This window comes from Fusarium proliferatum (assembly GCF_900067095.1).
Source record: "Fusarium proliferatum ET1 genome assembly, contig: FPRO_scaffold014, whole genome shotgun sequence".
Classification (NCBI taxonomy): domain Eukaryota; kingdom Fungi; phylum Ascomycota; class Sordariomycetes; order Hypocreales; family Nectriaceae; genus Fusarium; species Fusarium proliferatum.
Genome location: NW_022194803.1, coordinates 749787 through 775138, shown reverse-complemented (window position 1 = coordinate 775138; position 25352 = coordinate 749787). Strand labels below are relative to the sequence as shown.

At 49.2% G+C, this 25352-nt stretch overlaps 11 protein-coding genes across 11 annotated transcripts; 6 read left to right on the top strand and 5 right to left on the bottom strand.

Moving 5' to 3' along the window:
- Positions 1-916: 916 nt before the first annotated feature.
- FPRO_03883 (putative mfs-multidrug-resistance transporter) lies at positions 917-2795 on the bottom strand (the record flags this gene model as incomplete). Its single annotated transcript, XM_031224019.1, has 3 exons — positions 917-1302; positions 1350-2030; positions 2081-2795. 3 exons carry the CDS (start codon positions 2793-2795, stop codon positions 917-919), a joined length of 1782 nt encoding a protein of 593 aa, XP_031089319.1.
- A 457-nt stretch (positions 2796-3252) lies between these two features.
- Positions 3253-5654, top strand: FPRO_03884 (uncharacterized protein; the record flags this gene model as incomplete). Its single annotated transcript, XM_031224018.1, has 8 exons — positions 3253-3425; positions 3494-3563; positions 3669-4039; positions 4088-4465; positions 4510-4567; positions 4615-4804; positions 4856-5195; positions 5249-5654. 8 exons carry the CDS (start codon positions 3253-3255, stop codon positions 5652-5654), a joined length of 1986 nt encoding a protein of 661 aa, XP_031089318.1.
- Positions 5655-5943: 289 nt separating this feature from the next.
- Positions 5944-7239, top strand: FPRO_03885 (uncharacterized protein; the record flags this gene model as incomplete). Its single annotated transcript, XM_031224017.1, has 3 exons — positions 5944-6012; positions 6068-6166; positions 6220-7239. The coding sequence occupies 3 exons, from the start codon at positions 5944-5946 to the stop codon at positions 7237-7239; spliced, it is 1188 nt and encodes a 395-aa protein (XP_031089317.1).
- A 205-nt stretch (positions 7240-7444) lies between these two features.
- FPRO_03886 (uncharacterized protein) lies at positions 7445-8079 on the bottom strand (the record flags this gene model as incomplete). The annotated part of the gene is made up of 3 exons (XM_031224016.1): positions 7445-7589; positions 7636-7856; positions 7909-8079. The coding sequence occupies 3 exons, from the start codon at positions 8077-8079 to the stop codon at positions 7445-7447; spliced, it is 537 nt and encodes a 178-aa protein (XP_031089316.1).
- Positions 8080-8868: 789 nt separating this feature from the next.
- Positions 8869-9740, top strand: FPRO_03887 (uncharacterized protein; the record flags this gene model as incomplete). The annotated part of the gene is made up of 3 exons (XM_031224012.1): positions 8869-8909; positions 8957-9469; positions 9518-9740. The coding sequence occupies 3 exons, from the start codon at positions 8869-8871 to the stop codon at positions 9738-9740; spliced, it is 777 nt and encodes a 258-aa protein (XP_031089315.1).
- Positions 9741-10009: 269 nt separating this feature from the next.
- On the bottom strand, positions 10010-11351 carry FPRO_03888 (uncharacterized protein; the record flags this gene model as incomplete). Its single annotated transcript, XM_031224011.1, has 2 exons — positions 10010-10347; positions 10400-11351. 2 exons carry the CDS (start codon positions 11349-11351, stop codon positions 10010-10012), a joined length of 1290 nt encoding a protein of 429 aa, XP_031089314.1.
- A 556-nt stretch (positions 11352-11907) lies between these two features.
- FPRO_03889 (uncharacterized protein) lies at positions 11908-13278 on the bottom strand (the record flags this gene model as incomplete). Its single annotated transcript, XM_031224010.1, has 1 exon — positions 11908-13278. One exon carries the CDS (start codon positions 13276-13278, stop codon positions 11908-11910), a length of 1371 nt encoding a protein of 456 aa, XP_031089313.1.
- A 1324-nt stretch (positions 13279-14602) lies between these two features.
- Positions 14603-19209, bottom strand: FPRO_03890 (uncharacterized protein; the record flags this gene model as incomplete). The annotated part of the gene is made up of 7 exons (XM_031224009.1): positions 14603-15325; positions 15381-15683; positions 15740-16157; positions 16208-18701; positions 18753-18858; positions 18906-19025; positions 19072-19209. The coding sequence occupies 7 exons, from the start codon at positions 19207-19209 to the stop codon at positions 14603-14605; spliced, it is 4302 nt and encodes a 1433-aa protein (XP_031089312.1).
- Positions 19210-20639: 1430 nt separating this feature from the next.
- FPRO_03891 (uncharacterized protein) lies at positions 20640-21437 on the top strand (the record flags this gene model as incomplete). The annotated part of the gene is made up of 1 exon (XM_031224008.1): positions 20640-21437. One exon carries the CDS (start codon positions 20640-20642, stop codon positions 21435-21437), a length of 798 nt encoding a protein of 265 aa, XP_031089311.1.
- Positions 21438-22483: 1046 nt separating this feature from the next.
- On the top strand, positions 22484-22999 carry FPRO_03892 (uncharacterized protein; the record flags this gene model as incomplete). Its single annotated transcript, XM_031224007.1, has 1 exon — positions 22484-22999. One exon carries the CDS (start codon positions 22484-22486, stop codon positions 22997-22999), a length of 516 nt encoding a protein of 171 aa, XP_031089310.1.
- Positions 23000-23778: 779 nt separating this feature from the next.
- Positions 23779-25132, top strand: FPRO_03893 (uncharacterized protein; the record flags this gene model as incomplete). The annotated part of the gene is made up of 4 exons (XM_031224006.1): positions 23779-24360; positions 24419-24427; positions 24487-24939; positions 25004-25132. The coding sequence occupies 4 exons, from the start codon at positions 23779-23781 to the stop codon at positions 25130-25132; spliced, it is 1173 nt and encodes a 390-aa protein (XP_031089309.1).
- Positions 25133-25352: the final 220 nt, after the last annotated feature.

Here is a 25352-nt window from a genome sequence, read left to right as displayed (position 1 = left end):
TTACTGAAAGGGGTAACTCTCCACTAAACCGCCAGTATGGGCTCACGATGTGAGCGCTCAGACGGCGATATGGCTACTTCCAGCTGAAAGCTTGGCTTCGCGTTTTCAATCGGCGGGGTAAAGCGCGAGCCTGGTCTCTGGAAGACCTGAGCATCGTCACATCTCAATGTGATAAGTGAGCCAAGGCTACCGGGGCTCGAACTAGAGCGATTATGAATCAAGGATATGCGATAGGTTCAGGAACGAACTGAAGAGCATGAGACACATGATGGCGATAGTAGTTCCATTAATCTCGACGTTGTGAACTCCACATTCACTTTTTCATCTCCAAGTTTTGTTATCAGCACAGAGTTAATGTGACTCGTCGGACAACGAGTGAGGTGATGATGCTAACGGCATGGGATTTCTTAAACGGTTTGAACTTGCATCGTCACTTTTCATCGAGAAGGCCGCGGAGAAGGGAGTTGCCGTGGCCTATGTCAACGAGGCCATAGGTTGATTCCTTTGACGGGTTCAGCAAGGAATCGAGGATGGAGGAATGATGTTCAAAGTTTGAGGATAGCTAAGTAAGATATTCACCATAACATGGCAAAGCAAGCGGACTAGAGACGCGATGCCGATTCACCCATCTCTTGTGATTTGTCTGCGAAGGCACTAGTTCATGAACCTATCATTCACCCCTCATATAAACCTGGGGCTTTGTGGTGGATGGGAAAGGACAAATAAATATAATTATTACTACGAATATAACGGTCTCTATCAGTTGTATTTCTATCGGGTCTAAGAAGCAAGAAAACAGGCAAAAACGACATGTCTTGAAATGTCTAAACTGGAATTGGCTCCCTAGCAACCCCCATGTGACTCAATTTGATTACTTTTCACTCTTCTCATCATCGTACACTAAAAGTCTAGTATATCAAACAGAGCGAGTATAGCTCAGAGATCGACGATGACCGTGGCTATGAGTAGCTGATGCGTGGCTGTTGTGTGTTCTGGCTCTCCACATCTCCTCAGCCTCATTCATGGCGTCATCTTCTGTGACAGTGACGTGAAGAGACCGCATCTTTTGGAGGACGTTGGCAGCCTCTGCAGCGTACTCGCACTTCATCCGGATCTGGCGTCCGTATTTGTAGAAGAGGAAGGGAAAGGGGACACAGGCCAGGGCGAGGAAGGCTGGGATGGAGCTAGCCCACTGGACTCCGAGGCCATCGTACATTTGCCTTGTAAACAGAGGAAAGGCGGCACCAAAGAGGGATCGTAGAGCAGAATTGGCTGCCATGATGGACGCTGCAAAAATGACGTCTGTATTTGGTTAGCGAGACTCGGATGGCGTGTGAAATGGAACTTACAGGAGTCAATGAGATAGTTCAACAGCGCCATGAAGACAAGTACAAGACCCCAGGCAAAGAAGACGGTACCGATGATGGGGACAATCCAATGGATGCTAGCGAAGGTTGTCCACGCGAACCAAAACAAGCCGATGGGGATGAGAAGAGAACCCATAATGGCTGGGGGCAGTCTATCCTCAGGCTCCATCGGCGCACCTCTCCTCTGAGCAGCGCGAGCGTAGCGCTTGTCTTCGAAAGCGAAGCTGATGATAGACAGAATCACACCGATAACAATACCAGTGAAGGCAAGGCCACCAATACCCTGGCTCCAGCCTCGCCCCTGTTGAAACACGATGGGAAACGCGGCAAAACACATATACATGGTGCCGTAGATGATGGAGATATAGATGGAGGTGATGAAGACGATAGGCTCCTTGAACAGCAGCAGCCAAGGTCTGGTCAACGCATTCTTGAGCTGATGGGCAGCCGAACTTGGTGGCTTGTCTGCGTCGAGAGTGGAGATGTACACTTTTCCTGTGAGCTTGGACATGTGCTGGGCGCGCTTGCGCAGGATGTACGGCGCGTATGTCTCTGGGATGAAGACGGTGCAGGCAATCCAGGTGACGCCAGTGAAGGCGGCCATGAGCCCATGGAGCCAACGCCAACCCGCAGTCTCACCAAGGAAGCCTCCTGCAATGGGACCTAGATTCTGTTAGTTGTCTATCGGATCAACAGAAGGAATTTGAACATACCGATTGCTGGTCCAAGGAAAGGGGCTCCCGAAAACATGCACATAGCCAGACCTCGCTCCGACTTGTCAAACATGTCCGCAATCAACGCTGGGGCATTTGAAAGAGGCGCAGAGCCAATAGATCCAGTCAAGAAACGCAGAACTAGCAAAGAAGCAATGGAACCTGCTCCGGCCGCCCCAGCGCTGAACGCCGTTGCAACCATAAAGGTGAAGAAGAAGACCTTCTTCCGCCCGTAAAGTTCCGACAAGGGCGCCCAGATCAAAGGTCCGAAGGTGAAACCCAGGACGTAGAGGGATATTCCAAGTGTAGCGACTTCTTGGGAGATGCCGAACGCGCGGATGACTTGCTTGATACCGCCTGAATATGCTGAACTAGCAAATGTAGTTGCGAGACATGCTAGAGATTGGAGAAGAACAAATGCCCACTTCTTCCATCGGGGGAGCAGCTGAGCATTTTGGGAATCGTCGGGGAGGAAGTTGATGCGATAGGGAGCCTGTGTTGTCCCCTCTCCTGGGTAGTTCTGATCGATGAAGGACTGGCTGATATGGTGCGCTTGACTGTAGATTCGAGACAGTCGAGGTGGTACCGTATGTTGATGCTCTTGCGTCTTTGGTTCGACGCTGGGTTCGTTGACATTGTTGTCATTGCCGATGGTGTCGTTGGCAATGGTCTCGGAGGACAGGGAGGGAGAACTGGGTTGAGGATCGATAGCCATTGTTGCTGGAATCGTTTGTGATGTTTCTGACACAATCTCACAGACGTACGATTATGGCATCGTGACACCCATCTCTTAAAGGAGCGAACATTAACTTTTGCTTTTTCCATTGTTGGTTAGGGGGGCGACAGGTCCAGCGTGCAAGATTGGGATTGTCCGCGGTGTTTTGGGCGGGGTTATAGCCACGCTTAGAAAGCAGACTCTGGGCCAGTCTATTTCTCGGAGTCCACTCGGCGTGCTCCGGAACAGCACGTTATTCCTGCATGCGCCACTGTCGTAATTATAAGTGGACCACGGCATTATCATTGTCTTCCTATAACACCGCCAAAACCCCGCGGCATTTCACCATTCTTTCAACATCCAGCCAAACCCCGCACCGCCATTCATCTCGGCATCTTACACGACAACAAAAAATATCCACCGCATTTATTCTCGTTTATCTGATTCCCCCCTCCCAATGCCTCTACCGTCTCGGGCCTCGTCTACGCCCAAGATTAGCAAGGCCTGCGTGCCGTGTAGAACGCGCAAGATCAAGTGCAATGCTGCTGTTGTTGGGCTTCCCTGCGGCAGCTGTGTTAGTAGAGAGTGCCCGGATGAGTGTGTTTTGTCGGCGCGGAAACGTCGGACTGTGTAAGTTTTTATAAATCATTGATGAGTCAAGTTTCGTGTTGAGGTGTAGTTACTGATGCGTGTTTTAGAAAAGGGCGTAATGCCGAAGTCCCCAGGTCGCGGAAAAATATACCAGATACCAATGGTTCCGTCTTGTCGGTTAGTCACTGTCTCATCGCCTCCCTCGTACCACTTCAGTGATACATGCTCTGTAGTCCACTGCCGTGTGGCCTGTGCCAAGCTGATAGTTGTATACATTCATAGCCACGACAGCAACAGCTTCCAACAAATGTGTCAAGACAGACAACAGATAGTTCTCATTCTGATCCCGTAGAAGAGTCTATCCATGCAAGCCATACTGGCAGTTCGTTACGGAACGACACCCCCCACTCGAGAGATCGTCGTCCGCCGGGTCAGGCCCAAGCTGATCTACTCTACCTTAACATTCTGCAAGATACAGTCAATGACACGTCAGCGGCTCAGACAGATGCAAGTGATCATCAGTCAAATGATGAACCAGACGATAGCTTCAACAGTCAAATACATCACTGGAATCCACCACCTCAGCTTGACGACGTTGACAACGAGTATCTTGCCAAGAAGAAAGTATTCGAGCTTCCTCCTCCCCGATTCATGTAAGTCCATCTCACCACTCCCAATGAGATGACCTAATGTTGTTATAGGGACGATATAGTCAAAGCATACTTCGACTATGTGCATCCTTTCGCACCCATTCTCAACAGAACAGACTTTATCCAGAGTTATCGCTCAGGAAGCTGTTGTATTTTCTTGCTTCATGCTGTAGCTGCTGCTGCAAGTCTCTATGTCACCCATGACGTCCTGATTGGCTGCGGCTATCCAGATCGCTCAACCGCACAGGCATCTTTCTTCTCAAAGGCCAAGCTCTTCCATGACTTTCATTGCCAAGGCGATCCGCTTTCCATGTTGCAGGGTTCCATGATTCTTGGTGCAATTATCCTGGATCACCCGTCTGACAGAGACTTTCAGTACTGGTTTCACAACTCTGTCCGTCGTGCTTCAAAGATGGGCGTACAAAATGCGTAAGTCCAACACATCCAGGGCTTGACCATACTTACAATCTTAGCTGTCTTCGTGATGATGGATCTCAGAAGCTGTACCGACGAATCTGGTGGGTTTTACATGTGAGTTTAGACCCTCTCCGATTAGTCGTTTGACTAACGTGCTGTAGAACAGGGATATCTTCCATTTCTTCATCAACACACAGAACATGCGACTACTCGCAAACGCACCGCCAATAAGACCCCTCACTGAGGCTGATTGGGAGACCGAAGACATTGAGCAATGGTCGGGTATCTTATCACCAATCTCCCAGGCCCAAAAGGTGTCACTCATCGCTCAATGCGAGTTGGCCCAGATCTGTAAGTCCCAACCCTCTCGAGAACAAACGAATCATCTAACATCCATCCCAGTCGGGAATGTCATGTCCGTCGTGACAAGTTCAAATCCATCTGCAGAAGAAATTCACAAGAGAATACTGCCACTCGATGCGTGGCGAACATCACTTCCCGAGAGGATGCACCTCATGGCGTCTTTTGCAGAGGGTGAGATCTATCATCTCGAGGCTCTGACCACCAGCTACCGTTTTGAATGCATCATGTGCCGTTTGCTCCGCCGTGGGAGATGGCAAATGAGTGATGGCGGGTTGCGTGAGTGGGCGCAGCAACGCTTTAGATCAGCGATATTTGAGCTCGACACCATCGTCAAACGAGTCATGATCAACAACATGATTCAAAAGCTGCCAACTACTTTGTATGTGTTTTCTCAATTACTGATCTCATCCTTCCTCTGACCTTGAATCTTAGTATCACCACTATCACTGCCCTCTTGGCGCTTCACATAGAATCGGCTTTAGACGCTGCAGAGTCGAGCCTTATTCGCTCAATGGCTCGCATATCGGTTCAGCACACCATGCTTGCACTGGATCAGATCCGCGATACTCCTGCCATCAAGAGAGCTCTGCCTGCATTTGAGATTGTTCTCTCCAAGAACAAGCTCTACCCAATGTCGACAAGCGATACTGAGCAAATTAACACAATGCAGACCATGTCTCAAGACCAAGCTCTAAGTGACGGGCATATCCTGCAACCGCCTCAAACAGAAATGACTTTGCCACAGGATGACCAGTCGTTCTTGTATGGGGACTTTATTGGGTTTGACTTCTTAGACCGATGGCAAATGGAGCAATTAGACTTTACAGGCATTTACTAGTGAATGGTTCCAGACAATCTTCTTCTTTAGATTAAGAATTCGTTTATACTTAGCTACCCTATTACACTTAGACGTTAATAAATAAACCACCTTACCAGATCTGAATATAGCGCAAACCTTGATCGGCGCTTTACATAAGCAGTGTTCATAATTCGGCATAATTAATATCCACTGACCAACCTCAATTTATCCATTTCATGCAACCCTACCAATCGCTAACTGCCCCAAACCCATCGCGAAAGCGATAGCGAAACCATTCAGCAAAAGAACAGTCGATCAAGCTGTCACAATGCCCCCGCGCTTGGGGTACAAAAAGTCTCGAAGGGGTTGCATGCGCTGTAAACAACGACGCGTCAAGGTGAGAACGGGTCAACCAGCACGCGTCAATGCCGTCTGACTAATTACCTAGCCAGTGTGATGAGAAGCAGCCTTGCGCAGCGTGCGAGAGACACGGCTTATCGTGTGTCTACCAGGAACCCTCGGAAGTGCGACGAGGGCGTTCAGCTGATCAAGTCCGTAGGTTGTAACAATGTGGATATAAAGAGACCCTGACTTGATTACATAGACCGATGCCCCGAGAGACGATCGCCAGAAAGGCTCAAATGGCGATTCGTCAATCGCGAGCCCGGATCCATTGCCGTACCTAGCCAAGTTCGTCACAGGCCAAGAGTCAATAGAACAGAGCACTTGGCTCACGGATCTTGAGCTGATGCACCAGTATTCGACGTCTACTTACCTTACTCTTCCGCGAGCAGATGAACTTCGGCAGATATGGCAAATTGAGCTACCCAGGTTATCACTGAGCCATGTTTATCTTCTCCACCAAGTCTTGTCTGTATCTGCATTCCACCTGGCCTCACTGCACCCCGATCGACCAGACTACGCTATCTGTGCATCACAACACCAGAATAAGGCTATCGCTGGTCTTCGTTCAGCTGTCGCGTGCATCACAGAAGAGAGCTGTGTGGAGATCTTTTTATCATCTTCACTACTGGGCATTGGGGCGTTTGCTGGCCTCGGCGCTCACAATGCTGGTCAACAGCCCCGCATTGACGATCTCCTCGATGTCTTCGTACTTATTCGGGGCATGAGTGACATTTTGAACAGATACGAGCCACTGCTCAAAGAGAGCAGGATTAGGCATCTCTTCGTCTTAGGAAGCCGGTCTGGCTCAACGCCTCTTCTTGACGCCACGGTCACGCAGCTTCGACAAATTGTCATACCCGATGGCTTCGACGAAGCGGTGATCGCGATATGTCAAGAATCAATCGCATCAGCAATCATCTGGATAGAGAGTCACATAGGGGCAACGGCTGCGCCTGACGAGCGAATCGCCATGACTTGGTGTTTATCTGTGAGCTCAGAATTCCTGGACCTGATCAAGCAGCGGCACCCTGTTGCTCTTTGCATCCTCGCGCACTATTGTGTTATCTTGGATCGAGTCGGAAGATCACAATGGTTTATGAGGAATTGGGGGAAGCCGGTACTACAAGACATTCGGAATGAGATGGAACCACGATGGTCATCGATGCTGCAGTGGTGTTTGGCAGCTGTTGAATGTGATAGAAATGCACAAGTGCATTGATTCTAATGACAGATATACCATCTACATGTAAGAACAAATGGAAGAATAAGTAGAATACAAAAGCCAAACGAATGCATGTGTAATTGAACGATAACTCCATCCAAGTTCATATAAGCCCAGGTAACTCCATCAAAACCTTGTAACGCAGCCCTGCCTTCCTGCCTCCTTTACCGTCTCAACCTTATCACAGCCATCGTGTCGCTTCTCAGTGGCGATAAGCGGTGTCGTCAGAGCGGAGAGTGCTGAGAGATTCATCCGTATTCTTCGTCCTCGTACCGCGGGGAAAACCATTCTTCTTATAGAACCGCCAGTCCAAGTAGGTGACCACAGCAAGGTACTTGTATATTGGGCTGATTCGTTAGTCACAATCTGCTATGGGTGTTGAGAAGGACATACCTCAAGAAACCAGCCAGCACAAAGACAACCCAACCCAGCGCGCAGCTCGTTCCGACACACAGCTGAGAGTTACCCTGGATCATCATGAACGCAACAGCCGCCCAGAAGACAACTTCCAAAGCATTGAGGATAAAGTACGCCTTGAGGCTGCTCCAACGATGGAAGCGGATGGAGTGCTCGGTGAGGATCTCGTAGGCCAGGATGATGAGGGACTTGGCACCCTGAAAGTAACATGTTAGATCTGAGAGATCGTGTGTCGGAAAATAAGCTTACCATGCCGAGACCCATAGTGGTTGAGCGACCCGGGGGCCGATTGGGCAGGATGAGTCGCACGCCCGAGAGGGTGATGACTGTAATGATCAAGGTGACTAAAACAATCTGCAGGGGGATCTTGTTGCGGAGGGTAAAGAAAGGCTCCATCTTCTTGAGGAAAACAGGCGTCATTTTGAAGGAATCTGTAAAGGTATTGAAGAAAAAGAGGCGGTAGTGAGATTAGAATGGAATGAGGATGTTGAGGCTTGAGATGATGATAAAGCTGGACATTGTTGGCAAGACCAAACATTTATAACATTCGCAATTGACCCAAAACATTCTGAATCAACAAGTCTCAACTCTATCATTACGCGGCAGTTACCGTAGATTCTCATACACGTATTCGACAATCCTGCAAAGTGCAAAAGAGAAACCGAGCTCTGAGGCTTAGAGACATAGCACTACCCGGAAAACCAGCCCTACCGGCACTATTTTTAATCCTACCCAACAAAATAAGCTTGTTGGAACCTCAGGGACGTCAGAAAGGCTCAAGTCCAGGCTCAAGGCTCAGTCTGGGGCCTATTGATCGTCTTTATCTCATGGAGCAGGACCGATTTGATTGGCTGAGGGGCTTCGGTGTCGCTCTCGGTTTCGGTTTCGGTACCGGATTGTGCCGTTGATTAGTGGCATCTACGGCATGTTTTCAAATGGCATTACGGATCTGGGGTTGATCATTGCGCACGCTACGCGTGGCCGAGATGCTATAGAGTTTCACTTTGATCTAAGCTTAGCCTCGTAGGGCCTCAACACAATTGTTAGTTGGAGGATCGCTTGATGAGAAGCTCCGTCGATGCCGAACACATCAGCCTAATGGGCCGGGGTACTCGAGCCTGCATTGAGCTAGTTAAATATCTTGTCTCCCGCTCTTCCTAGTGGAATGCTGCCAAGTTTTGTCACTTGTCTTGTTCCCTTTCTCTCATAATGGACTCCAAAGACCGGCAATTGTACCATGTCCCAGCAGGGTGAGAAGCATCATCGCCTTCTAGATGTCTTGAACTAACACGAACAGTCCTCTACCGCCACCAAGCTACTCTGAGGCAACTACAACAGATCCTCTCACCACAGATGGCTTTGTGTCTCCTATGACAACAACCTCCAGCCCCGTCGCCTTCAATGTCTCAGTGTCACCAATAGCCATGACCCCTATAACCTCTCGATCGACCGAGTCATTTACATTACCCCCCGTCACCGAAACAACTCTCGACTCTCGTAATCATAGTACACTCGAGGTAGCAAATTCCCCTCGAGCTGATTCCGATTGCCTTCCCCAGGCCGTCATGCACGATGCGCCCGAACTTGCCCTCGTGGAATACGCCCATAATCGCGACAACTTACCTATGAGTATAACATCACAAACAAATATCGAATATGCCTCTGGTTTGGAAGTCATACCTGCTCCTCCTAGATCGAATACAGTCACACCTCTCCATCTCCTTGGGGATCAACCCGAAGCCATTGATTGTCCGTTCTGTCTACGCCGAAGCGAAACAATAGTGAAGAAGAAGCCTTCCAGCACAACTCAGTACGCGAAAGACGTCACCTTGACCGGGCCTGGGCTAACAAATGTCAGTCTACAAGCTGTTGCGCTGCTGATGACCACAGTCTGTGGAGCAGTCGCTCCATACATGGCAAAGTGGTCATTCGATATTGAGCACATCTGCGACAACTGTAAAAATAGGGTCATGTACAAAGCAAAAGGGAAGGATATCAGGATTTGCAAAGCACCGGAAGCTTGGAAGGAGGAGTCAAAATACCCCGGTGTTAATACTAGTATGAATCTGGTTACTGAGTAAGGAAAGCGCCCAGAAATACTTGATCCGAGTGCAGGGCTGGACTCTGAGCTGTGTATAACCATGCGCACCTTATTAACGTGCCCGCTAACAGGCCTCTCTTCGAGCGCTTTTTTTTTTAGTTAATTTATTTACTATAACTATAGAATGTAACTTTATTATCAATTCATGCACATCGTAGTCATTGAACTGAAGCTGATACTTAAGTTTTTCTAATATCCATTCTCTCAATATTTGATGCTCAGATCACGCATGCCTGCAGAACAGGCTTTTCAAAAGCGGTTATATCGACATCTCCTGCAGGCCATGACATGGCACTGAGGGCACTCGAAGATATAGTGAGGAAGGACGTCGCGGCATTCCTCGCATCGGTGACGGCCACCACGGTAGTTCCAAGTTCTGTGCGTGCATTCATGGTTCTGTATCAGATTCAATCTTTCCTGTTCAATTCGTGCCTGCCGTGCCCTCGCGTTCATCTGGCCAAAATTACCATCTCGGTTAGCAATGGCATTGGCCCTTCGCACCAGGCGCCCTTCTTCCCAAAGGGGACAACGGCAACTCCTCCACTTCTTGCCGCAGACATAGCAGAACTCAGCGCTACAACGACAGGCTATGCTACAGATTAGTAACCCCACAACATGCTTAGCCGCTCCGGGACTTACTTATATGGTAGCATCCATAATTTAATTCAACGAGTTTTCGGCATTTATAGCACTGCTGCCAGCCGTTTTGTGCTGCAAGCTGCAACACTTGCTGTGAGGCGGTATCACTAGGACAGACGCCCAAATGATTTGGTCCCTTACAGTGAGTGCAAGTCTTTCTACTGCACTTGGGGCAGGTAGCACTATCACCAGAGACAAAGGCTGGTGGTACAAATGTTGAGCAGGATGGCTCGCTGCAGTAAGTACGATTGGGGGTCTCGAATTCCAGCTTCTTTGCTTGGAACTGCCCGACCAGTTCTGGCGAGAACCAGCGTCCTTGTTCGATGGGAATATTCTGACCACAGCATCGTGGTGGAAATAGAGTCTCATCCTGGAGCGACGAGCGAGTCAGGCTAAGGAGGCATTCTCGACAGTAGTCGTGGGAACAGGGCGCCTTGGACAGTGCAAGAGGCGGGAACCGGTCGTTGCAGGCGATGCACTCCTGCGTTTGAGGCGGCTTGCGCGATGAAGCCCAGCCCGATGACTCAGGCTGCCCAGAAGTTGAGTATTCGAACCCGCCCAGGTTCATTGATCTCAAGGTGTCGATCAAATTATCCTCATCCTCGTCCACTCTTGAGACTCTCATCCCCTTTTCAGCATCTGAACGTGATGCTGCGCTTGGATCTCTAGCCAGTCTGACCGCATATTCACGATCTTTTGCAGCTTGCTCCTCTGCCAACTGAGCTTCTCTGATGAGCTGCCCGTCCGACTCGACAGCTCTCGCAATACTGAGGGCCATTACTTGATCAGAGATCTGAGCTGTCATCATCTCAAGCTCATGACGACATGCTTCAAGAGCAAGATCGGAATCTGCCACTTCGCCCTCGCGCTGCTTTCCCTTCTTGGACTGTTCCCATATGCTTAGGTCCTGATGCTGGAGCTGGAGGGCCAGCATTAATGACGAAGTATCCATGATCTCACAGGTCGGAATTTATGATTGGTAGTGAGCAAGGGAACCTCAGTAAGATAAATTAAAGTGCTGGTTACATGTTGCCGACAGAGGGAGAGGACCGCATGTTGGATGGTACAGGAATCTGGTGGGCCTCCCAAGTACCCCGCCCTCCCAAATTCGAAGCCACCAACGTATTGCACCATCAAGATAAAGCCCGCTGAGAACACTATTGGCTGATGAACTTAATGTGAAACGTGTCGCTGGGCTTGTTTTGGAGATCCCAATAACCGCCTTGTAGCCTTGTGGTAGGACTGCACTGACTTCGCACAAGCAGCGATGGCGAGTTTACCCCCTCAAATAAAGCAGCAGAATAAGCCTTCTACTGGTAAAATTCTACATCCTAACTTTTTATTGTCACTGGCTCTACAGCAGGCGGTAACGCAGGAGACTGCTTGGCAATGCGCCGTTGTTATACAGCAACTATGCTGCATAAATATGTACAAAATAACAAATATCCTATTTCTTCAACAACCCAAAGAATTGAGAGTCAGATGCCGTTGCATTAACATCTTGGTCTTCAAAGTTCCACTTGCCACTCTTGGCTTGTAAGTCCAAAGTTATTGGTGACAGGCTTGATAACAGTCTTCTTGCAGCCCTTGTTCAACTTGACCTTATTAAAACGGTCCTCAATCCAGGGAAAGAAGTCAGCCTGAGATACTGAGAGAGCAAGGCCATGGTCCGTCTTATGGTAAAGTCTATACTCAGCAGTCGACTCAGGGTACTTCTTGCAAGTGGCATTGAAATCTTCTTCAGCATACTCAGCGTACGTCAAAATGTCATCATCTCCCTGGATAACAAGCATGGGTGCTGCGAGAGGGTGTTCTCCAGCACCGTTGTAACGCTTCTGCCAGTCAACGAAGTCGGGATGCTCAACCCAGCTAGTGTTCTTGTACAGCTGTTTTACGGTAAGGCTACCATAGAGTGTACCTCCTGTGTTGATACAGCCCTGGTCTGCAAGGGCGATGCGGCTGAGGACAATGTCGGTGGCGTAGTCTTCGACTTTGATGGACGGGTAGAGGCGTGAGATGGACTGTAGGAGGAAGATAGAGACAACATCGCCAGCTGGACCATCCTTTGCCCGGCGGAAGGATTCGGGAATAAGCTTGATGGGCTGGAGAGCCGGGGCAATTGCGACAGCACCGAGAAACCCGCCAGTTGCCTTGCCGGGCTTGGCCTCTCGCTCGTCAGTTCTCCATGCAGTCATGCCACCCTCACTGTGTCCAATGACGACCCATTCCTTGGTGATGCGTTTTCCGAGGGCTTTCCGTGCAGCCTGGAGTCCAAAGCTAACATCTGCAGCGTGAAGTGCACCAGATTCATACATGAAGCCCTGGGGAATATCACTGCCTTGTCCAGCATAGTCGGGGGCAATGACAACATAACCTTGTTGAACAAGGGCAAAGGGTCCAGTCCATTCATAGTACAGCGCTCGGTGATTTGACGGCGCACATTGACGCGTACCACCAGCAGTTCCATGGGTCCAGACAAGTGTACGGAAAGGCTTATCGTTTCCGAGAGGGTTCGAGTAAGGGGTCAAGACAAATCCAGTGGCTGGAATTGGCTTGCCATCAATGTCCTCGGTGATGTAGAAGAACCGAGACAGGGATACTCCGCCGGGCAGGGTCCATCTCTTGGAGGCTTGATCAGCGGGAACATTTTCCCACTTGACAAGATCACCAGCAGAGTAATCAGAGAGATTGGACGGGTTAGAGTAAAACTCATCCGTAGAGAGGTTTTGGTTGACCCAGCGGTTGGTCTCGACAGAGAGAGCCTTGCGGTACGCAAGTTGGCAGGCAACGTCGCAATGGTTAGGCTGGAGGGGTTCTTGAGTGGCGGCAGCAACAAGAGCGCCTGAAACAAGGATGTTAGTAATAAACTTTGGTAACATGGTGACGGTATGATTGCGAAAAGGCAATCGAAGCTGTAACTGTTGTTTGAGTTTGTGATAAAGTTATCTTTATTGCGAGTGGCTGCTTTTATTTATACTCTGGCAACGGTTTATTCCCATACAAGCTCTCCTCAGTGTGATTGCCGTTATCTATCCCCGCTATTACCACCCGATGCCTCACTTAGAGTTCAAGAACTATGGGGTAGTGCTACTACATCAGGAAGTTGGAGGCCCTGGAATAATCACAGAAGCTTCCGACACGTTCAATCGTATAAACTGCCCCCACGCCTGTTGATAACATTGGCTGCTCTGGTTCATCAGTGACTAAAGGCATGTTCGGCTGTGAACTCTAATGTGCTCCCCCGCCTTTTATCTGGTGAGCCTCTTATGCTTAATCCTGGCCGGCTTTGTGTAATATCCGAGGTTCTCCTCAGAAAGAGGAGATTCACGAGGATCATCCTAGCTTCGTGCAGATCTCCCATGGTTTTGGCGTTGTTTGCGCGGAAGAGCTAGACTAGATCAAGCAGTTGTAGGCGCTCTCGCTTAGCGGTTAGCCCGAAAATGGGTTGTTGCGTATCTGGGCAGCCCACCAAAGCTGAACTAACCTATACTGAGGCATTGATCAGCAAGGAACTATGGCATGTATCGTATGTGAGCCAAGCTCGCTCTTGTTGTGATATTCATTTGATTCAAGATGATTACAGGCTGTAATGGTACTCATTACAGCCAAGCCGCATATATTAAACTGAGGAGATAATGGGAAGCGCTTCACACAAACCCGGATTATCCACCAAGACTCATTCGTTATACCCTCGGCCGATCCTATGGTAGAATTTTCCCCTGCCAATCTTTCAAGGACTTTGGCCTGAGTAATTGCTGGCCCCAGTCATCCCACTTGTCGTAACAAATAGATAATGCACAGCCCGTCCCACTTTTCGTATACAAGACCAAATGCCAAAAATGGCTGCGCGTGTTACTAGGCAAAATCGAAATATTGGTGGTTATATGACATGGATTAAAATAAACGCCGGCTTCTGTGTATGGCTGTCGAACATCGTGGCTCGGTCAGATCCAGCACACTACTTGCGACAGGCTGTCTCGTAAATTTCTTCCAATTGTTAATTTGGCTTAGATATATCCGTGGTAAAGGAGGTCAGATTTTGGTAAATTCCAGCAGGTTTTCAAAGTGGCAAGTAGGATTACAAAGGGGAAGTGTCATACAATCTGGACAATCCAACATCCCTCAACATTAATGATCAAAGACAATGCAAGGAGCCGCACCGTTGCACAAGAGATCAATTAATATTAGAAACTAACAAGAACACTACTTATGAACACAGTTATCACTCAATCCACAGCCCGTCGATAGTTGAGCAGTCTTCAGCTTAGACTTCTTCTTCGAGCCTCCAACACAAGGACAACCCTTCTTGTGAACCTTCTCACCCTTGTCGTCAACCTCTGCCTTTCCAGCTCCCTCATCAGCGCAAATACAGACGGTAGAAGCAAAAGCACCACCCTCTGTGCTTGGGCCCTGAGGCTGATACCACGGAGGACAGAAATCAGGAAGCTTAGGCATTGTCTTGACTCTACCGTAGTCATTGGTGCCAACCTTGTAGTCCGATTCGCCGAAACCATCGAAGCGGATCTTCCATGTCATGGGGAAGGGAACGAACTCGTCCCAGGTTGGGGTGAGATACGTGTCAGTCTGCGGCCGCAAGTTGCCTTCGGTAACAATGTCCTCTGCCTCTCCAGGGCCTTTCAGCTTCTTGGCCTGTTGCTGAATCCAGCTGACTCGTCCAGGAGCCATGTAATTAGCGTAGCCTTCAGGAGTAGAGTCAAGATTGATCTTCTTGAGCCTGCCCTGCGCATCGTGACCACGACGAGGGTTCTTCATCTGAGCGACGAACTTGATCATCGAGGTCAGAGAGATCGTGACAACACGTCGGGGTGCAAAGACGCCAAACTTATCAGCGATGCTGAGCTGAGACATCAAAAGCTCCCGCTTCTCTTTGTTGTTCTTTACTTCAGGCTCTTCACCAGCCTTGGCCTGTAGAAACTAGTTAGTCCGTACTCTTGACAAGTGGATAGTGGCATAAACTTACAAGATCGAGGATAACAGCGTCACCTTCTTTGATAGTAACTTGCTCCCCATTGTTCACACCAGCAAAGGTATAATCGCCCTTTGCAATAGCCTTGCGAACAATGGGCTGTCGGACGGTGATTCGAGCCATTGTCTGGACCATCTTCTCAAGCTCCTCATCTGCGTTTGGCTTATCACTGAAGACACGCTTCTGGACTTGAATCCATTGTGGACGCCCGCTGTCATCGCGGAGATGCATCAAATGCGGACGACCATCAGCGGCGGCATAAAGATCTTTCATGTAGCCGTCCAACGTAGCAGTGAACTGACAGTGGTTAGCGTGTCTCACATGACGATGAACCAGGTATTGGGGTCACTTACCGAGACGACTGCATTGTAGGCAAAGTCGAGACAAATGAGAAGAAGAATTGCAGCCGCTTTGCTCTGTTCTTTCTCATAACCCAAAACCTGCTTGGCGACAAACACTCCCAGGTCATGCATAGCATTAGTCTCCTTCTTGCCAAACAACGCCCGCGTGATGTCCCACTGCCCAGCCTCCCAGATGGTTCCTCTCTGGGTCAGTTCAATGAGCTTCTTCATGGAAGCCTTGAAAGCTTCACGACGCTGCAACCACTTGGTCTCGTCTGCGTTATACGAGAGGAAGATCTGGCAGTTTGTGATGTGCTGGTAGATCTCATTCTCGCTGTAGGTGTCTTTGCCCTCGGTTGGGGTCTTGAAGAGCTTGTTGCCGAAGCCAAGGAAATCGGCGACGTATCGAGTAACAACAGGAATGGCAAAGCTATGAAGGGTCAGTTGGATCTGGAAGTCAAATGGTATAAATACACTCACTCTCGAGTAGCATCGATCTGGAATGTCGAGTTGGTCATAGAGATCGACTCTCTCTTGACAATCTGTCTCATTTCGTTGTCAAGATACTTCTTCAAGTCTGCTTCCACATCCTTGACGTAATCGTCAATCGCGGGGGTGTACTGAGGTTCCTTCTTCCCACGCACTGTAGTCAACACGTCTCTAACTACTTGGGGAAGGTTTGCCTTGTAGTAGTATGCAGGGTTGGTGAAATTCCCAGCCCTCTCGCCTTGCAAGATGATCTTGATGTCATCAAACTTGCTGAGATACAATGGCTTTTCGGGCTTCTGCACTGGGGCAGCGACAGCGACCTTGGGGTGATCAACCGTCTCTTTGAACCAGTCACCATAGCCTTGAGCCTCGGCGTAGATGCCGTTCTGCTTGGCTGTGTAGAAAGGATGGAAGAAGCGGATGGTGTTGGAGGGGAACCAGCCTGGGAAAGCACGTTGTAGTAGCCGATGGAAGACTGAACTCTTGCAAACCTCGTTGTTGGGAGTGACCTCCTTCATTCCCCAAGAAGTCAAAGAGTTGGTGTTCCAGTCGACAGTGTAGAAGCGATCAGATCGAACAAGGGTGATGGCATCTGAGAAGATGGCTGACCAAAGAGCAGAGCTTGACTCACTGGGACCAGGGTCCAAGCCCATGTATTCGTCGGACTCACAGAAGATACCAGGATAGAGCTCAATCTTGTCAGGATGCTCATAAAGATCTCGGAGTGCATTCTGGATCTCAGCGTTCTTTGTGACGCTCTCAAACGACTCGTGTCTGGGAAGGCCGAAGAAGTCTCTGAAGTCATTAAGAGTTCCACACTCCCATCGACGAGCTTGAAGAATGCCCATGATCTCAACCGACTTGAGGCATTTGGGAACGTTTCGCGGACCAAAGTTGGAGATGGGGTCATCCATAGCGGAAGTAAGCTCCTCCAGCATCTGACTGTCGTCAAAGAGGTTGGTAATGGCGTTGCGAGTGAAGTTCCTGGACTTGGTAACCTTCTGTTGCTCGATATTGGAAGATGTACCGTTCAAAGCGATACCACTGTCTGATGTGTTACCAGATGACCCGGCTCCATTTGCAGGTGCCTTGTCGTCATCGTCCTCGGGAATACCAAAGGTGACCTCCCATGGCTCAGGCTCCCTCTTACCATACTTGTGATCCTCAGCTGCCTTCTGCTTGACAGCAGCCATGGTACCCAAAAACTCGGGGAGAGAAGTATTTTTCGGATCTCTGAAGTGTAAGACGCTCTTCATAAAGTCTTCAGTGTATTTCTCATCTTTGAGAGAGATGGCACAGTGGAAGCGGTAGAGAAGGTTGAACTCGACGGTGACCTGGTTGCCAATACCACGGCTGGTCTTCTTCTGATCAAAGTCGGCGCGAGGATCAAGTGTGAAGTTGGTGTCGAACTGGTGGAAGCCCATAAGCGCCCTCAAGTAGTCGTGGACTGAGATTTGGATGTACATGCCGCACGTGATGAGGCGAGCCGTGTTGAAGAGGTCATCATCTTGCTTGTTCCAAGCTGCTTCCCAAGCATCCTTGAACTCATCGCATGCCGCTTCGAAGTCCTTGGCGGCTTGATGATCGTGATCCTTCAGCTTCAACGCCTTCTTCTTGAGTAGAAGCTTGAGTTCGTTGGTCAACTCTTCCAGGTCTTGGTTCAGCTGGGACTTGTTGAACTTGTCAATCTCTTCCAGAGCGGCTTGGCGAGCCTTCTCGGCTTCCTCTCGCTTCTTCTTCTCCTTCTCTGTCTCACTAGGAGTTTTGGGCGGAGCGTATGGTGCATCACCAGGCCTAGCAGCGCGAACCTGTCTCCAGAGATCCTCGTACTTCTTACACATCTTCTCGACTTTTTCTCGTATTGTCTCATCCAATGGCAGCTTTTGCCCATACTGGTCCCTTTCAGGAAGATGTTCCATGATCAAAGAGACAAGCTTGGTCTTCTCGTACATGGCAGGAACTCTGAAGCGGCCATTCTCGTTGATGCGGAGAAGTTGTCTGGCAGCATAGTTATGATAGCGGTTGTACATAACGAGCATGATGCAGACGCCAGGTGGCTGTCGAAGGAGACGGTCCTCAGCAAACGTGTCGGGCTTCAAGAGACCAAGCTTGAACTTGTCATCTCGAACCTTGCGTTGCATCTCGGTGGTGTATCCATATAGAGGGGATAAGTCGAGATAAGACGAGCTGTCAGAGATGTTCTTATCGTTGTCGTTAGTTCTGAAGATGTCATGGATAATGATGGTTGCGTGATAGATGAGCATGGCAGAGAGTCCAGACTCGCTCTTGCGGCCACCCTCTTCCCGTGCCATGAGCTTATCAAAGAGATCAGAAGGATCAGGGAGAGCTCCTAGTGGCGCTGTCTTTGACGGGACCGTCTTGGCGTATGGGGCACCAGCTTGACCGAGATGGGGATTCATGGCGCTGTTGAACTTGCCATCGGCAGTTCGATACTGGAAAGCATCGCCGAGGTATGTCAAAGGCGCTGGAGAAATTAGCATCTGTCGTCAGTCTCCCCAAGTTTGTGTAGACTTACGATGCAGCATCTTGTCGTATTTGTCTTTGACTTGGCCATCGATCAGCTTCTGGCGTTGGACACTGTAGTCAGACAGACTGCCAGCGATCGTCGCAAGACTCTGTCCCTAGACATTGTCAGCACGCAAAGTTATTGAATACAGGGCCAACTTACATCAAGCCCAGTGCCTTTGATGAAGCCATCTGCCGTTCTCTTCAAGGCGGGCCAGTTGCTGGATTTGGAGAACACGGATTTGACATCTTCCCATAAGCCAACCTTGGGAGCAATGGGGTTCTACAGACGTTAGTGAGTGTGATATAATGTCGGCAGTGATACATACTCCAATGAGCTTGTCGCCGTGATACTTGGCATACTTCTCAGCTTCTTTCTTGTTTCTGAGCTGCAGTGTGAGTTGCATCAAGTCCTCATCTTGCTTGCTCATCACGGGATCACGTGAGGGGTGAGAGTGACCATTCATGATGACTGTCAGGAATGTTCTGTGGTATTGCTCAAAACAACACGAGAAGAAGAGGGGAGCGGGAGATACACTTGGTGACAGTGGTTTGTGCACACTCTTTTGAACTAAGGACAAGGAGATGGAATGAACTGAGATAGTGTGAAATCAGAGAATGTTTTGTGATGCTTCCTTTGAGCTGGTGCAGCCTGGGGCCCTATTATCAGTCAATGCAGATTGGGCATCCGCGTGGAGATTGTGAATGCACTGTAAAGAGAAACTATCGATCAGACCCTGCCTCGCTTACTCCGCTCTATCAGACCCAATCTTCGGGCATCGTTATCCCATATCTCGGCATCTGCAACGCCAAGAATATCGCATTCACTATGTTTCGGGTTAATCCCCTCATAATTCTCGAGCTGACGAACCTTGCATGCCGCGTGGCTGACATTTGCATACTGCTCATTCGTCATCGTGACCTTTCTTAGTCTGCCGCTATTGATTTCATGCATTTAGTCCTCCAGCTATCACAAAAGTCTAGGTAGTCTTGTTTACCAAAAACGACTAAATCAGATCATTGAATACAGAGTTCAGAGCTGAACATGGACACGCATACGAGCAGCGCTTATCACGGCTTTAACCCAATGCCGCATCATTATCACATTCCCCGCTCAGCCACTTGGGAGTCCATCCACTGAACTCTCCACACGGCCCGTTGCGGCTGGCTGACCGCTAACGGAACTAAATTAGCGTCTTGTCCAGACTCGTAGAAGTGCTCAGGCCACCTCCGAAGCTGAAAACTCGTGCACGGTTACCCGTTGGTGAGATCAGCATCATGATATTCCTCTTCCGGCGGTTCCAAGGCCTCCAAATGCCGTGTGGCAGGAGACACTGTACTTTTTTTGTGCACTAATGCGCCAAGCACTACCCTGTAACCCGGTTATCCACCGTTCAGGTATCTGGCGCTTATCGTGAGGCTGTGATCCCCTGCGGATGCATACCGTGCACCTATGAGGAGAGACCTAGCTGCAGTAGCGTTACCTAACTGGGTGAATGTGCTGCCAGTTTCAGCAAGCCACCAGACATAAGCAGTAATGCAGCTCTTGCATCCTATTCCTTCCCGTCCCCCGCGTATACGCGATGTCTCAAACTCTGGCTTCAGTAGTGCGGTTGCTCTTGGGACTATTGGAAATGCTCAGCGCTCAACTGGCCGCCACAAATACCACGCTACAGGTCTAGACCTCACTGCAATTAACCTCGAAACAATTGGTCATTGATAACTGAGGCTCGCCAGTGAACCTGTAGCTTCTTCCCCTCATAGTATAACAGCTCGTATTGGTTCAAGGAGCAACAATCCCACGTCCCTCTGCTGTTGCAAAATCAGTTCATTTGCCTTCCCTTATTCATTCTCCATCTCTTCACGACTCTCAAAGCCCATGTCGGTCATCGTTCCAATGCCTCCCTCACTCGCCGTTGGAGAATTTGCAAAAGCTCCTCCTGGCGCCAGCAGAAGTCCCTGCCCGGTCGTGAATGCTCTTGCAAACCATGGCTATCTTGAGCGCAGCGGACGCGGCATTCTCATGGACGATCTCAATGCCTCAATGAAGCACGTCGGCATGAGTTCTCTTCTTGGCTCCGTCTTTGCCATACCCACCTACTTTGAGTACCAAAACCCAGCCAAGGCATACATGAAAAAGCCTGTCGGCACATGGCAGAGGATCTGGTCCCTCATCAAGAACCCTTATTCCTTCTTTGACTATTTCGGTTGCTGGAACAAGGAGCAGATCACTGATGGAAAGAAGTATCTCAACCTTGTTGATCTTGCTTCCCACGGCGCTATCGAGCATGACATTTCCCTGTCAAGAAGAGACATTGCTCAGAAGCAGGGAAACAATGATCCTCAGGAAGACTTGATCGAGGAGATGCTAGATAATTCTTTTGATGGTGAAACTCTCACCATTGAAGACCTTGCCCGGTTCATCAAGGCCCGCATCTCACGTCAATTGGAGGATAATCCAGAGTTGGTTTATGGACCAGCTGAACATCAAGTCAACTGCGGACAGATCGCACTGATGATGGGCTGTTTTGGAGATGGAAAGACGATTCCCGTCAAGTATGTCAGAGCTATCTTTGAAGAAGAGAGGCTGCCTATTGAGGAGGGCTGGAAGAGGAGATCATGGTGGACAATGGGTCTTGTCGAGTTCTTTAGTGCTGTTAAGAATTTGGTGAATGCTGTTGGCGTGAAGTTCTAGTTATTTTGTCATTAATCGCGTTATCAATTTTATTATTCTATACAGATATGATTTTACTTGCGAGCAACGACCAGCTGAGACTGAATGTAATATATAAGCTCACGTGCAAACTTTCCTTTTTAAACATCATAATTACTTGGGACCTGCCTAGGATGTACTGCACAGTTACAAATACCGCATCATTTAGGAAAATGTCCCGAGATGACTTTGTATCTGCTCCAATATGATCGGCGGCTTGGGGGGCCTCAATTTCAGGAGCTTCGATATAAGCCTTGTCTTCTTTTGGACCAAATGGACTTTTGGAAAAATACCGTGTTTCTGAGAGTCCCAAAATGCTCAAACTCGACAGAACAGCCAGCCACAAAAAAAGGTACTAATCCCAAGACGAGCAGAGCACGGCCTACCGTGGGCTAGCGCTGAGGGGTAACAACATAACTATTGCAAAGGCTAATGCAGGCCGGGGGCAGGCGCTAGAGCCAATATTGCAACCCTGAACGCTGTAGCCAAGACCGTCTTGGGGATTGTGAATGTCTCAGTTAAAGTGAAGATTATGGTGAGCGAATTGTGAGCCATCCTTTGTTATCATTAGCTACAGCTGCGTCGAGATTTTCAGCTCCCTCCACTGTCCCTGCAACAATCACATAGACCCTGAACCGGCCAGCGGCTTCCCCAGTGGCGCACTGCAACCTTCGAGTATAATCTCAGCTGGAGTTCCTTTTGGAGTTAGGACCCAATGGGCTGTGCACAACCAGGACCTTACGTATGTATTGTGATAGTTACTAGTCTGGCTTACAGTGCGATTACAACTTGTCCAGTGGTTTCTATGCATGAAGCCTTGTATGTAAATGCTGGCTGCTCCCTCAAGACTGCTCAAGGCGATCTTACTATAACAACGGGTTCCTCTTTCAAGTGCAAGTGAAAAACTTCAATAAGACTACCAGCAAGTATTTGGTGCATTTCTTATCGTTTGACTCTACACATAGTCACAAACGGCTTCATTCTCATCTGAACTTACTCAAAGAAAACCCTCCAATAAGCACACAAATATGTCTTCCCTTCATGCCTATCTCCCCGCCCTCAAGGGTATTGCCATCGCTGGCAGTCTCATCAACGGCGGCACCATGACATCAGGTTACCGTCTTCTCCCCTCAGTCTACCCAATCGTCCAAAAGTCGCCCAAAGACGCTGCGAAGCAATGGGAATACTTTTACTGGTCCATGTCAGCCACTGTGCCATGGGTTGACCTGACCACAATTATTGTGATCGGCACTATCGCCTACGGAGAATACAAGGAAAACAGCTCTGCTCTGTCTTGGAAGATATGGGCTACCGCAGGAGGACTTATGCCCCTCGGTTGGATCTGGGTTCGAAAGGTGATGCTCGGCCCGTCTTACAAGCTTCTGGACATTGCGGACTCAAAGTCTTCGGAGACTGAACCTTTGAATACCAGTGCGAAGAATGTCTTGGACCTCATGCAGGAGTTCAATGCGCAGATGGCTGTGAGGATGATGTTTCCTTGGGTTGTTGGTGGACTTGCGCTCTGGGCTACCCTGGGCCTTTAGAGATGTTTTGAAGATGTTAAATCGCGCGGAGCATGGTACTTATATGTGCAGCGGCAGTATGCTGGAGTGCGATGTCTAGAGTAATAGCATTGCAGAGTATTCGGAGAGTTTGATTTCCAAATCACTATAGCCTGTTTCGTCTATGAATAAAGATGCAAAAATGCTTTGACCTGTTCTTTGTGCACAATGCTGCGTTTGCTCGTCCGTCATAGCGATGGGTAGTACGTCTTCGTATTTTTGTTTGGCACACGTCTTGGACGAGCTATTTCATCGATGATAGATAGGCTTGGTGGTAGAATAGCTTGCAGTGAAGTTACAGAGGTACAAGTCTGTATCTTGACATTTCTAGGCCGCAAGCGCGTGAAGACATGAACTACATTTAGATCAAAAATGATCAGCAGCATCAACTTCCATGGCCCCCTCCCTGGAGCGATCAACAGACCAGGATTGTCCGCGGAGTCGGCACTTTTAGACGCCGACGATCTAAATCGCATCTAGTTAGTTTTGTTTATCCCTCGCTCTGGTTAGAACTTTATCTGATGATTAAGCGGGTAAAAGCCGGGATGCGGGCCTTCGCTGGTGTAACATCCTCCGGCGTTTTACTGCATTCAGTAAGATGAGCAGACCGGAAGCAACCAAGTGCCGACTCCGAAGAAATAAGATTAAGTCAATACCGTCAGATTTACCCCAACGAACCTTGCACCATCAATTGAATCGTCTCTGAGCCTCAAATTCGACGATATCACCAGAGGCAGGAGACTCCTTAAGTATCAGCCGCAATGTCGGAGCCGCCGCCAAACAATGGCTTCGTCGGTCGCGTCCGCGGCGCGTCGCTATCCATCATCAATGCCAACCCGCAGCTGGGCATGTGGCAAGCCACGGGTACCGCCATCGCACAAGCGCCCAATCTCACTGAACTCCGCGACGCCGAATCTGGCGGCGATAAGATCGAGTTCAACGCTCAAGGCCACTCTGCGCGTTACGCTGTCCCCGAGCCAGACGGCGAACTCACGCTGGTCAGGACAGCGACGCTCACTCGCAGACCCAGTGTGATTCCAAAGTTTGACAAGGACCCTTTCGCCGAGGAGCCCGTCGCAATTCCTGAGGAGGTAGACGTGGAGCAGGGTTCGTCGAGGGAGGAGACTATCACCGAGGCACCTAGAGAGCACCATCACCATCATTTCCATCTGCGCGAAAAGCACCGACAGCGATTGGAGCGACGGAAAAGCCTATATGAGAAGCACAAGGCTGATGAGAAGGAGAAATGGGGACCAACCATCATGAACGGCCTAAAGGCCTTTTGGAAATTCTTTCTCACGCCATCCGGCTTCCTCATCACGCTCTACGGTCTCAATATTGTGGTAAGTAGCCCTTGTCTGGTTATTCCGTAAGTTCAGCTAGCTAATCGACGTTCTACAGGCATGGGGCGTAAGTGGATTGATGAATCGATATCCTTCTGTTTTACAGTTCTAATTCTTCATCTCTAGGCAATGCTCTTCTTCCTCCTGCTCAATGTCGCACCAGCCATGAACCATCCCAGCGCCAACGACAACAACTCAGCGCGTAAGAAATGGCTTGAGATAGACAGTCAGATCCTCAACGCCCTCTTCTGTGTAACGGGCTTTGGTCTTGCCCCGTGGCGCTTCCGCGACTGGTACCGCTACACCCGTGCTGTCTTCTGGAAGGATGTCCCTGCTATGCAGAAGCTCACAGAACAAAACAAGGCTTGGTTTCGACCTCCTACCTGGGCTACGGAACAGAGCACAAGCCCGGCTGACTCGACTGCTACTCTTCCTCGTTCAACCACGTTCACTGGCGAGAAGGCGCCTCCGACGCCGCTTTGGAAACTGGGATTCACTATCTATATGATGGTGCTGAATACATTCCTACAAGCTGTTTTGTGCTATTTCATGTGGGGTTATAATCGCATTGACCGTCCCGTAAGTTCACTTCTTCCAAATCCCCCAAGCAATTCGAGGTTGACATGCTGACTCCATGCAAAAGAGCTGGGCTACTGGTACTTTCATCGGTCTAGGTTGCGGTACAGGATTGTTGGCTGGTCTGATGTCGTGGTGGGAGGGCCGCAAGGTCAAGAAGATTGAAGGACCCGAAGTTAAAGTCGTCACTGTATGACGGGATCATAGTGCGCAAGGTTTTTTCGGAGTCTTATAGAATTTTAATTTATGTAGTACTTTTAAAGTTTAATGTAAATATCTGAGCAAGGACTCTACAGAGAGCAATTTGAACATGATAAATCAGAGCAATAGTTACATTAGGGTCATTGTCTACGTTTCTGTGTGACCAGCAAACCAGCACCAACGAGAGTAGTGACGCATCTTGGACATTGACGCGT